The sequence below is a fragment of the Capsicum annuum genome, chromosome 4 (genome assembly GCF_002878395.1).
Source record: "Capsicum annuum cultivar UCD-10X-F1 chromosome 4, UCD10Xv1.1, whole genome shotgun sequence".
Classification (NCBI taxonomy): Eukaryota; Viridiplantae; Streptophyta; class Magnoliopsida; order Solanales; family Solanaceae; genus Capsicum; species Capsicum annuum.
In genome coordinates, this window is record NC_061114.1 from 73,893,065 (window position 1) to 73,906,863 (window position 13,799).

A 13,799-nucleotide genomic window follows, 5' to 3' on the forward strand; every position below is an offset into this window, starting at 1 on the left:
TAAGAGTCCCATATATTTTAGGAGTCTAAATAATATAATAAAAATAATTAAATAATAAATTGAAGAAAATAGTAAAAAATAATTTTGTCTAAAAGAGAATCTTTTAATAAAGGATAAAAAATTTAAATAATTTTTTTAAGAATTTTCACACTTTTAATATATTATAAATATAAATTATTATATTATATATATATTATTATTATATAGTTATAAATTATAGATAGATATACATTATAGATACAAATATCGATATAGATATAAATACAAATCATAAATGTATTCGAAGAGCCGACTTCGATATGGCAGTTTAATGTCAATTAAATTTAGATTGAAGGTACATTGAACTTTTCAATTAATTCATGGGTGGATTTCATCTTGCAGTTAAAAGACACGCAACACACTCCTACAAAGCTTCTTTTTCCTGTATCTACCGACATTCTCTTACCCAAAAGGTGAGCTTTTCTCTTCATTTATGAATTTGGGTCTCCTTGTATTTGTTTCAGTTTTAGATTTTTTTCCTTTTGTTTTCTCATGTGGTGAATGCTTGATAACAATATTTCATAGATTGACCCTTTGGTGAGAATCAATAAAATATTTTTCTTTTTCAGACTTTTGATTTAAAATTTGATTTTCTCATTTTAGGTACTCTCAATATATGGGAGTAGAACCAATATGGGTTGTGGTGCAACGGATGAGGCTGTTTTGTCGTTAACAGAGATCGAGAATTCGACTCTGAGCATGAGAAAATTCTGTTGGGAGTGCTTTTACCTAATGGAATCCTACACTGCGCGAATCCGTATTAGTCGTTCCAATATGGGTACCAGATACCGAATGAGAAATCAAAAACAAAATATATGGGGAGTAGAGAAGAAGCAAAGAAGGCGTCATACAATTCCAGGTAATCGAAATTATTGAAAAATATCAACTTGTGTTTCTGCGCTTTCCATTCCTTCAAATTTAATTTTGAGAGTTTCTTGCAATTTCTCGAAGGATACTTTGGAATTTTGAATTAAAAGGGACAAACAAGTTTGTCAATTAAGTGAGTTCTTCAAATTTTAAAAATTAGGTAAAAGAAATGATATTTTTTTCCAGTTTTGTTTTAACATTTTTGCTTCAATAACTTTTAAAAGGTTATGTCAACAACTATAGAGTTTGTCTCAACAACTATTAAAGTTGTTTGACAATTGTGCAATATTGTTGGACAACTTTGATAATTGTTGGAACAACTGTCTCAATTGTTAAGTGACTTTATATTTTTTAACTTAATAATATTATGGGACCCACTTGTCAACTTTAATTTAACTGCTTTAGAAAATAGTTTCAGAAGTGTATTGAGCTAGTTTCACTTTCACTTTATTGGTTAATGAGTAGTAAGGCTAGTCGAGGAGTGACTTCGGGTATAAATAGGGTTAACTCAGCAGGGATCATGCAAAAACATAGGCCCTTTTCCTTCTCTTTTAGATGAATGAGGTGGTATAGAAGGCGTTTTTCGATCCACGATAATGATATGGCCCTCTATTAATATATGAAATAGAAGTTTTTTTCTAATGAAAACTAAAATTTTAATCTCCAGTTGAATTATTAAAATGCATTCCTGACAGTTAAGCAAAATGAAGAGAAACTGTTATTGAAAACATTGAGCTTTTTGTTTTAATCTTTTGTGTTTAAGAACGTCAGATCTGGCTTCTATTTTTCTGTCATCTTCACAGAGGACGCGGCAGTTATGTTATGTATAATTTTCTGAGAGTTTCTTGCCTTACTAATTTAATTCAGTAATTGGAAGAGGTATCACATCTTCTCAGGTGGAAATTTATCTGTAAATGAGGCGAGAATTGAATATATTTACTTTACTTGCACCTCATTCTTTCTCTTTACAGGTTAAAAGTTCTTCACTTTCTTTGATTTGTGGAAGTCCTAAGTCGAAGAATGGTGTTACCGATGGCAGATCAATGCAGTTGCTGTTAGTTTATCTAAATATTGATCATGCATATGTGATTCTTCATCTATTCGATAGTCACACCCACATACATAAGATAAGTGGAGAAAATCTTGTTGATCGAAACAGGTATGTGATCTGAGGTTGATTTATGTACCTAGTGTTATTATCCGGGCTTATTTAGTCTAGTTTTGAGGACTACTTATATGCTTAATGAGTGAATAGTGATATAATTGAGCATCTAAGTGTTCAAGTACTTAATTACAATGTTTAAGGCGTAGTTCAAACAAGTTTGTACTTAATTTGGTCACTTAGAGTTAAAATAAGAAAACTAGTCTTATTAGCTTGAGCTAGGTGTTGTTCTAGTTGATCTTGATGAATTCTAGTGAGTGTAGTGAGTTTCGAAGGTTATTATTGTGTAATTATGTGTGGAACAATGTGTTTAGAGTGTTAAAGATTCAATTGGATCAAGGCAAGAGTCAAACAATAAGTTGAAGATAAAACTGGACAAAATTAGTTCTTAGCCTAAGTTTTTAGTTCATTGTCTTGAATGTTGTGTTGTTTTGAGCTCTAATCCATAGTGTTTGATGTTATGGTTGATTGTAATGATATATGGAGGATATACAAGATGAATCAAGTAGAAACACCACCACAGGGCTTAGGATGGAAGGACAAGTGCATAAGACAAGTTTAGATGACAAGAGGACTTTTCAGTGTCCCCGTGATGGAGAGGCATCACACACCCTATTCCTGGCAATAAAAGGTGAGTCGTGGACCCTATTCCTTGGGAATAAGGGTTGAGTCACGGACCCTAGTCCCTTGGGAATGAGAGGTGCGTTGCGGACCCTATTCCATGGACGGCCAAATTGTCCTCCTATAAATAGGACACTTGAACTTGATGTTAAACACCTTGGACGACTTTGAAACTTGGATAGGGGCTGAAAAACACTTCAATTATGGTTTTTCTTATTTACTTTAGTTTATATGGATTTTATCATGTATTTATTTATCTTGATTACGGTTATGTCCATGAGTGGCTAAAAGCCCCCTTTTCGGGGTTAAGGCCAATAGAACATGATTACTATTGCTTTGAATTGATTTGGTTTTGATTTATTATCATATTATCTTGTTTATTTATCCTTATTATAACTATTTTAAGAATTCGTGACCCTTAAAATACAGTTATTGTCATCTTGTGAGTCTGAGAAGAGGAACAAGAGGATAAAATGTGGGGTAAAGAGAGTAAGGTTCTTATTTTTCTTATAAAATAAAGGATTTGAATTAGCATATAGGATAAGAGGTATACCTAGAAGCCTTATTTGGTTCATAACGGGATGAAATATAAATGCGTTTAGCTTATTTCTCATATCCCCGCTCAACGATGTAGTTGTGGGGCTAAGTTAGATAGGTGATTAGGGGCTCGAGAGACCATAATCATAATATCAACCCGGTGAATTAACAACCAAGATAAGTAATCTAACCAATGAAGTTCAATAGCTTAGTATGATTGTTTTTAGAGCTTTAACCCCGTATTTCTCCTTATTGATTGTCCAAGCAACTGACTTTTACTTTATTGCATTGTTGACCTTATTTTCAATTTAAAACTCTACCAACTCTTTCAGTTACTTTTACACCACTTTTATCAAAATAGTGAACTAAAATTAGATAGTTGTTGAAACAAGTCCCTATGGGATCATACTTGGCTTCTAAAGGGCCACTTTACTACTTGGTGAGATCACGTACACTTACGTGTGCAACAAGTTTTTGGCATCGTTGCTAGGTACTTGTAAATTGGCAGCTATTTTAGCTTTAGTTTTACTTTTTAGATTTCTTTGGTGCTTTGCACTCGATCTTGGTATTGAATTTGCAGGAAACAGATTTGCAGACTAGTAAGCTGGCAAGGGATAGGGAATTGGTTGAACCAAGCCCCGAACTCGAGCAATGCTTTTACTAATTGAGGAGAGAAATAGTCCTTCTCTACCGCATCACGCAAATTCAAGAGGATCAAAACAATCCTGCTCTCATGGCTGAAGATCCACCAGCCCAGAGGACAGTTCGTGAAGTGACAATCCCACTTCCGCCGAATGTGACCTCCCTTCTTCAAAAATCGACTGCTGGAGGTAACTTTGATCTGAAACAGAACATGGTACAGTTTTTTCTCAGAAGTGGAAAGTTTTTGGGGCTTTCACATGAAGATCCACAAGTCTACTTGAGGAACTTCTTGGAGATCAGTGACACATTCATCCCTACGGGTGTGTCAACTAACTATGTTAGGCTGACACTTTTCTCCTTCCACTATTGGGGGATGCGAAGAATTTGTTGAAAACTGAGCCGACAAGTTTAATCACAACCTGGAATGACTTAGCCCAAAAATTCTTTATCCGATTCTTTCCATCTGTCAAGACTGCGAGACTGCACAGTGAGATTGTGAGCTTCAAACAAAGGCCAGATGAGAACTTATATCATACGTGAGAGAGGTTCAAAGTTCTTCTCCAAGACTGCCCATATCATCAGCAGTCCAATGAGGTATTAGCTCACACTTTAGTTGAGGCACTTGATTACAACACGAAAATTTTTCTAGATTCAGCTGTAGGTGGTCAAATGTTGGAAGTGACATATGAGGAACTATACACCTTGTTAAATCGGATTGCTCAAGGGAATCCTAAGTGGCATGCTGACTCAAGAAGTGCTCCAAAGAAGGTTGCAGGTGTATTGGAGGTAGACCAATTTACTGCTATATCAGCTCAGATTGCTGCACTACTGAATTAGTTAACTACTCAACTCAGCAATATAAAATTTAGAGTTATACGGCCTACAGCAATAGCTAATGCAATTCATCAGATAAATACTTGATGTGAGGTTTGTGGCAATAATGGTCATTTTGCTGTCATATGTGGTGCAAATCTTGAGTCAATGATGTTTGTGGGCAATGCTCAAAGGCCGAATTATGGGAACGCCTACAATCAAAAGTGGCAGATTCAGCCACCAATTCCATCATGGAACAACCAACAACAATAGTTTCAGCAGCAATAGGTTCAAAGAAATCAAGCCACGACTCAAACTATCAATATGATAGAGATGCTAAAACAACTTATAGCTTCTCAAGCACAACTGGAAATAGATATGAAGAATTAGTAGATTATTACAATGAACTTGTAGATGCAGATAAGTCAGATGACAGGAGCACAAAATACCAGGCCTCAAGGTGATTTGCCAAGCGATATTGAATCTCCTAAACAAGTGATGACTATTACTTTGAGAAATGGTAAAGAGCTAAATAAAGAACCTCCAAAGACAACTATGGAGGTAGAAGAGGAGATAGTTCTTAAGTAGGTAGATGACAAAGTTGCTGAAAATTTGAGGAAGTCTGAGTACTCGAAAACCAAAGTTGTTGATCAGGTGAAGCAGATACTACCACTACCTTTACCACAGAGGCTTAGAAAAATGAAGGAGGATGCATGCTTTAAGAAGTTCTTTGACACGTTCAGAGAGCTTCACATAAATCTTGCTCTTTTCGATGTTTTGTAAGGAATGCCCAAGTACGCCAAGTGCTTGAAGGATGCGGTTACTAACAAAGTTAAGATGCAGGATGTTGAGACAGTAGCACTTACTAAGAAGTGTAGTTCTATGATGATGCAGAAGATGCCTAAAAAGCTCAAAAACCCTGCATGCTCCCTATTCAAATTGGCAATAGTGAGGTAGTCTACGCACTTAGTGATTTGGAGGAAAGCATCAATTTAATGCTCCTCTCCTTGTTCAACACTTTAGTCTTGGGGAAGCCGAGCTCGAGCTCTGTGATACTCTAATTAGCAGATCGGACCTTATCTCGTCTCGAAGGAATTATAGAGGATGTTCTCATCAAGGTTGGTAAGTTTATTATTCCTGATGATTTTATTATTTTAGATTTTTAGGCAGATGAAAGAGTGCCAGTCATCTTAGGATGTCCATTCTTGACGACGGTAAGAGCATTGATAGATGTGAGAGAGGGCACGCTTACAATGAGGCTGGATGATGAAGAAGTGGTTTTCAAAGTGTACAAACCACTCAACACACTATCCCACTACAAATATTTGTGCATGATTACAGTGATTGAAGCGGATAAGTGTGGGGTGGTGGAGTTTAGTCCACCAAATACCTCTTCAGACTTCCTAATTGAGCGACCTATGACATAACCACCCCAACCCAAAATGATGCAGATTGATAAGCCTGAAAATGCTATTATTGAGAGAGAATTGTTGACCTTGAGAGTTCACACTCAAGAGGTAAGAAACGAATAAGAAGACGACCTCCAAGTAGGAGGAAGAGGATGAAGGAAAACAGATGAGTCAAAGATTGGGTCGTGCCGCGGTATTAAATCAGGTGCTGCTTGGGAGGCAACCCAAATTAAGGTAGGTTTTATTTTAAGTATATTTAGCTTTTACTTCATTAGTTTTTGTTTTTGTTGAGTCGTAGGTTGATGGAAAGTCGGAGTACGGGAAAACCTGAGCTAAAAAGCATGACGAAGACTAAGTCTGGGGTCCCTGGATCCCCTTTATGTATAAATATGCTACTAGCTAGGCCTAGAGGCCTTAAGGAGTATTTCCATCTCTACTTTTAAGTACACTTTGGGGATAAAGTAGATTTATAAGTGTGGGGTGGGGAAATTCCCAGTTTTAGGAGTAATTTTGGTAAGTGAAATATTCTTGTTGGTGCAATGTGTGATTGCATGATGCATGTGTTTTGTTGTAAAGAGCATGTTGATTATGTGAATTGCTACTTTTGAGACCCCTAGTCTCACGTTTATGACTCTTGTACTTGTTGGCTTAATGTTGAATTCATGTGATTGTCTGGTTGAGAATCTATGATGATCCCACTTGAGTTGAACATGTGCTATGTGTAAGGTTGTTGTATATTCCTTGTTATACTTGATGAATAGAACTTGCCTAGTATGTGTGCAAAACGAAATAAAGCATGTGGGTTTAGGAGGTGATATAGGCATTCCTTTGATAGCCATGTTTATACCCTTTTTCTCACCTACCCTGGTGCATAATCCTAGTTAACCCCATTGAGCATTTAGCTTATTTTCTTTGGCAGCCTCATATGTAGCCCGTATTCCCTTCTTTGATGGATCTTAATTTGATCCGAATCTCCTAAGCGCTTTAGTGTAAAATTAATTGAGTTAAGGAGTTTGAAATTCAAGTGGGAGAGAGGTGAAAGTGAAGCCCCAAAGTAATAGTTATTGGTGTGTACAATTGATGTGTTGTGGTTGGGAGTTAGAGAAATTTATGCTAAAGAAATTACCATTTTTAGCCCAATTGTGTTACAATGAACCTGTTTTGGCCTTAGTCCTCCTGGAACACTGTGCACCTCAACTAAGGCAAATCGCTTAAGTTGTGGGTGGCAATCATAGGGGTGTGTAACGTAAAGTGGATATGAAAAGGTAAAATTTAATCGTGAATGAATAGAAAATACTCCCACCATAGTGTATGTGAATAAGCTTAATGAGATGGGGCAAAACAAAAGATAGAGGTAGACAAAAGTGGTGTAAATGGGTTGTTAGAGGTGAATTGAATGAAAAAGTGTGATATATTCAAGTGCTTAGGGAATATAACCACTATTACTAGCCAGAATAGTTCCTATCCGTCCCTTAGCCTACATTAGGACACTTAAAGACCTATTTTATATTAAGCTTCATCATTCTGATATTAGTGGAGTACTACACAAAGGGAAAGCCAATGATTCATCTTGTGTAACTTGTGAATTCTTTGTGAGAGTGAGCGTAATTTGATTCTTGTACCCATTCTGTTATAAATTTCATTTATGTGAGTGATTATGGGTAACTCTCTTGTTATGAGGGCACATGTTTGATGATAGTTGGGTGATTTGTATGATGTTTTTTATTGAACAATATGTTTGAGTTTTCCAAATAGGTGAGTCAATTCTTGAGGCTAGGATGTTTTGGAGTAGTATTCTTGAACTTTCAATTGTGTATGTAACATGCTTAGTGTAAGGACTTGCATTTTGTATAGTCATTGTAGTACTAGCTTGAGTGTTTTGCTTGTAGTAGAAGTGTGGAGTCACCTCAGCTTATGATGCTTAGAGTAAAGAGTTGTTTGAGGACGAACAAGGCTGTAAGTGTGGGGTGATGATCTTTGGTGGATTTATTACCTCAGTGTTATTATCCGGGCTTATTTAGTCTTGTTTTGAGGACTACTTGTATGCTTAATGAGTGAATAGTGATATAATTGAGCATCGAAGTGTTTAAGTACTTAATTATAATGTGTAAGGTGTAGTTCAAACAAGTTTGTACTTAATTTGGTCACTTAGAGTTCAAATGAGAAAACTAGTGTTACTAACTTGGGTTAGGTGTTGTTCTAGTTGATCTCGATGAATTCTAGTGAGTGTAATGAGTTTCTAAGGTTATTATTGTGTAATTATGTGTGGAACAACGTGTTTAGAGTGTTCAAGATTCAATTGGATCAAGCCAAGAGTCAAATAATAAGTTGAAGATCAAAATGGGCAAAACTAATTCTTAGCCTAAGTTTCTAGTTCATTGTCTTGAATGTTGTGTTGTTTTGAGCTCTAATCCATGGTGTTTGATGCTATAGGATGATTGGTAAGTTGATTGTACTGATATATGGAGGATATACAAACTGCAAATCAATTAGAAACAACACCATAAGGCTTGGGATGGAAGGACAAGTGCACAAGACAAGTTTAGATGACAAGAGGACTGCGATGGAGGGGCGTCGCACACCCTATTCCCTGGGAATAAAGGGTGTGTAGCGGACCATATTCACTTGTAATAAGTTGTGCATCACGGACCTTAGTCCCTTGGGAATGAGGGGTGCATCTCGGACCCTATTCCATGGACGATCAAATTCTCCTCCTATAAACAGGACACTTGAACTTGATGTTGAACACCTTGGACGACTTTAAAACTTGGAAAGGGGCTGGAAAACACTTAAATTAGGGTTTTTATTCTTTTAGTTTAGTTTATTTATGGATTTTATCATGTATTTATTTATCTTGATTACGGTTATGTCCATGAGTGGCTAAAAGCCCCCTTTTCGGGGTTAAGGCCAATAGAACATGATTACTATTGCTTTGAATTGATTTGGTTTTGATTTATTATCATATTATCTTGTTTATTTATCCTTGTTATAACTATTTTAAGGATTCTCGACCCTTAGAATACACCAGTTATCGTTTTGTAAGCCCGAGAGGAGGAACAAGAGAATAGAACATAGGGGTAAATAGAGTAAGGTTCTTATTATCTTATAAAATAAGGAATTTGAATTAGCGTCTAGGATAGAGATATATCTATAAGCCTTATTTGGTTCACTACGGAATGAAATATAAATGCGTTTAGCTTAGTTCTCACATCCCTGATGTAGTTGTAGGGCTAAGTTAAATAGGTGATTAGGGGCTCGAGAGACCATGATCATTATATCAACCTCGTGAATCAACAACCAAGATAAGTAATCTAACCAATGAAGTTCAATAGCTTAGTATGATTGTTTGTAGAGATTTAACCCCGGGTTTCTCCTTATTGATTGTCCAAGTAACTTACTTTTACTTTATTGCATTGTTGAGCTTATTTTCAATTTACAACTCTAAAACTCGTTCGGTTACTTTTACACCACTTTAATCAAAATAGTGAACTAAAATTAGATAGATGTTGAAACAAGTCCCTGTGGGATCGATACTTGGCTTCTAATGAGCCACTTTATTACTTGGTGAGACCACGTACATTTGCGTGTGCGCTTGGGCGCAGCAGTATGTTCTATCTTGTTTAAGTTCATGTCTAATATGTCACATAGCTTTTATATATTTCAGTTTCTGGCCTCTATTAATCTGGGGATGTACATGGGCCTTTCTTGATTTATTTATGTGATCGGGTGCTTCAGAATATTTTGAGTTAAGACCAATGCAAAAGTACTTGAAATAAACATCGTTCTTAAAAAATTTTAATGGGTGTTGCAAGCTTTGAAATGACAAGATCCCTGAGGCACTAAGTTGTATGGTTATTGCACGATGTGTCGTAATAAAAACTACTATGCCTCGATCTGAAATAAGGTGAGGTCGGCTATATTATCCTCATATTGTCATTTAAGTCCATGTCATCTCATAATAATTAAATTAAAATAAAAGAAGATATTTTGTGATAACCTTAATGAAAAAGAGAAAGTGAAGCTGAATAGGTTGATGCATTGATTCCCTTCTCCTGACGACAAACTTCTTGATTCTTCATGGCACCATTGTCAGATCAAGTACATATTCTGGAAAATATTTTCCAAAATTATCCATGTATTGGAGATATTTAAGTGAAAGACACCTTCAGCGCTCAAGAATGGAGAAATATGTATCTACTTGTTTGAAACATCAGGTGATGCATTATTTAGCTTTAGAATAGGGAGATGTGGGGGTTGGGTAAGAGGGCTAAGGTAAAGGATTGCAATAGGGAGTTGAACACGTACCCGACAGAGCTGCAGAATAATTCTCTGTAGCTGGAATATCCCGATGTTTGATAATCTGTAGAAATAGTATTTCTTTAAACGTTTTAAGGACATTCATGACTGATTAAATTGTATGCTAATCCTATTTGCAGGGATGCTCGGTTATGCATCTATCTATGGGGACCTAACCGAATTTAACTTGGAGGGAAAACAAGCTTTATCTATCATATCATCAGAACGATATTAAGACGCTATTCAGTGGACTATCTCACAACCTTCCTCTAGCCAATTTGCATTCCACATTTCTGGAATCATTACTGCAGAAGAGTAGTGCATGAATGATTGCCAGTATTGTCGTTTGAGCTTTGTTGCAGGGCAGACTCGCTGGTCTAATTTATGATCTTTCAGGTGTAGTCGACTTATAATAGGTCCAAGAATGAGACAGCCATTCTCTAAAACTTGTTGAGTTCAAGAAGAAAATGCAATTTCAAAAAGTACAAGTAGTGAAATAGAGCTCTTCTTTAACAACTGCATTCTCCCTATGCATGCAAGCTAAGTCAATTTTGGTAGCACAATTTGATGTCTTGTCTGGACATTGAATTCTTGTAGCTTGTAACTTAGTGAGCCTGCGAGGTTAAGCAGGAATATGAAAACAAAATAGTTGTATGAATTCTTTTTGGCCAATGCTTAGTCATGTGTTTAGTTGTAGCATTTATAAGCGCAATATAGTCCTATTATCGTATGTACTTCTAATCTATCTTCTGTTTGGTATCAAGACAACTTTATAATGCTCAAAACATAATCGACGTTAGACCGGTGTTGACACGGGTCATGCTCCTCTAGTAATAAAACACAAAAAAAATGAGAAATGTAATCTTTTAATTTTGTTGCTTTTAGTTTTACTTTTCCTTTTAATCACTTCATCTTTTTTTTTTTATTGAGTAAAGCATCCATATCTCTTGAATTATGGTCAAAGTTGTTATGATATTCCAACTTCAAAAGGGTTCTATTATCTTTTGAACTCAATTTCAGTGTATTTTTGTCACTCTTTTGTGTTGACGTCACACCTTTATTACATAAAATAGGGTTCATGTCAACGGTGCCAACTGAAGAGGTTGACAAAAGATGTCACGTTAGCTAAAAAAGATGATAAAAATATGCTAAAATTTAGTTTAAGGGGTATTAGGACTCTTGTGAAGTTAGAGTGTGTTGTAGCAAATTTAATCATAGTTCGGGGATATTTGTTGCTTTATTCCTTTTTATTTGACATTTAAGACAAGAAAGACTATAAGAATGTATAATTTTAACTTGCAAAAAAGAAATTGTTTCAAGATTTGACAAAAAAGAACTAAAAATGTAAGATTGTTAAAAATGAATTTATAATCTTCTTTTAGGATTAAAGAATAAATCTTAGTGTGATAATTGAAGAAATGAAGAGGCAAAGGTGGTAAACTGAAAAATAAAAGAAAGAAAAATATTGAATTAAATAGAAAGAAATAAAAAAGAAAAAGAATGGAAAAGTAAAATTTTGGAAAAGTAAAATTTAAAAGTGTTAAATAAATAATAAAACATAAAAAATTGTAAATCTTTTAAATTAAGTTGCTTTAATTTTACTTTCCTTTTAGCCCGCTTTTTTTACTTCCCTTTTAGCCATTGTCTTTCTTTTTTCTTTGACATTAGAAACAAAAAAACTATAAAAATACATAACTTTAACTTTTAAAATAGAAATTGTTTCATAATCTAACAAAAGAAGAACTTAAAAAAATCAATATAGGATTTTTTTCTTTAAATTATGATTTTCTTCTAAAAGTAAAAAAAAATTTAGTGTGATGATTGAAAAAGAATGAGGAAGGAAATTGCAAAATAAAAGGAAGAAGATATTGAATTAATGGAAAGAAATAAAAAAGAAAAAAAAAGGCAAGAAAAATAAAAAATTTAAAAATATCAAATAAATTATAAAATATATAACAAGAAAGGAAAGAAAATGAAATGTAAACATGTGATTTTTTAAGTTATGTTATTTTAGTTTTACGTTTCATTTAAATTACTCCTCTTTTTATAATTTTTTATTTTATATTTAATGCAAAAAGTTACAAAAATGTATAATTTGGCCTTAAAAATATATACACACACTTATATATATAAGTGAAATTAAACAAATTATTAGAAGAAAATTCAAATATAATTTCCTAATTTAAAGGTAAATACTATAATAATTATGTAACAAAGAAGAGAAAATTAAAGGGAAGGTGTCTTTTAAGTTTTGAATGAAGGATTGATGGCATTGACCAACTTAAATAATCAAACATAATTAGAAAATTTAATTAAGTTAATTGTGGACTTGAGTAATATTTAGAGCCGTCAATATGGGTCAGACCATTGGACCGGCCCGACCCAGCCTGTAATTTGATAGGGATTGTTTATGATTTTTATAGCCCATTTAAGAACAGGGCTTTTTAGCTCGGCCCATATAAGCCCGTTGGCCCTAGGGCTTGAGCAATATTGGCTGGGCTGGCTCATGGGCTAAACAAAAAATGATTAAAAAATAGATAGAGTACTAAAAATTAAAAAAAGAGTCCAAACTCAAAGTCTATTTGGACCATCATAAATATTTAACTATTAAATATATTTTTAAAATATATAAATAATTAAAATAATAAAATTTTTGAGGAATCAAATATGTTTGATGAAGATAATATAACGATGTGAACACGCTATAACTCATAAGTTCCATGGATTTTTTTTAGGAGTTTATTTTCACTTTTAACGGACTACATAATGACATTTCTTTGAGTTTTATTGTGATCAATTAAAACAAAAATAGGCTAATATTATTATTTAGCTAGTTATATTATTACTCATTAATAGTTTCATTTGTTTTTCAATATCTCTATTTGGTTTAAATTTGGTGTCAAAATTTATTTAATTTCACCGATTATTTAAATTTTTTTAAAATTTGAGACTTGATTAACAAGTAGTAACTTCATGTAATTTTATAGTGTACATATTTATAAAATTTTAAATTTTAAATTTAAATTAAGATTATAAAAATAATATATTTTAAAAATGGATTGGCCCGTGGGGACCCGTAGCCCATAGTGTGATAGGTTGGGCTTGCTATTTTCTGGTCTGTCATGTGATGGGCTAGCCCAGCCTGACCTGTCAAACTCCAAAGCTCGAATGGAATGGGCTAGGCCGTATTGGCAGCTCTACTAATATTTTTAAAACTTCCGAATCTTTTCAAAATGCAAATCAACCCACACTCTCTCCTCTCCAAATCAATCATCTTGATTCTCTCCACCCCCTCTCTTGACAGTTTGACTCAACTTTTCCCAACCAACAGTTCTACAAATTTCTCCCTTCAATCCCCGATGAATTCAATCTCCGGAGATAAATAATTGCGCTTCGAGTTTCTTTTTTACTTT

At 34.4% G+C, this 13,799-nt stretch overlaps 1 protein-coding gene across 3 annotated transcripts; it reads left to right on the top strand.

The window, feature by feature from the left end:
- Nucleotides 1-291: 291 nt before the first annotated feature.
- Nucleotides 292-11,085, top strand: LOC107867975. Of its 3 annotated transcripts, none has more exons than XR_001673485.2 (4): nt 292-452; nt 643-898; nt 1,878-2,065; nt 10,527-11,085. XR_001673485.2 is itself a non-coding variant. In XM_016714499.2 (3 exons), exons 1-3 carry the CDS (start codon nt 360-362, stop codon nt 10,619-10,621), a joined length of 444 nt encoding a protein of 147 aa, XP_016569985.1. In that variant the 5' UTR covers nt 292-359; the 3' UTR covers nt 10,622-11,085. The 3 variants fall into 3 exon arrangements, 1 of the variants encoding a protein (XP_016569985.1); XR_001673486.2 differs by lacking the exon at nt 10,527-11,085 and adding an exon at nt 8,524-10,520; XM_016714499.2 differs by lacking the exon at nt 1,878-2,065.
- Nucleotides 11,086-13,799: the final 2,714 nt, after the last annotated feature.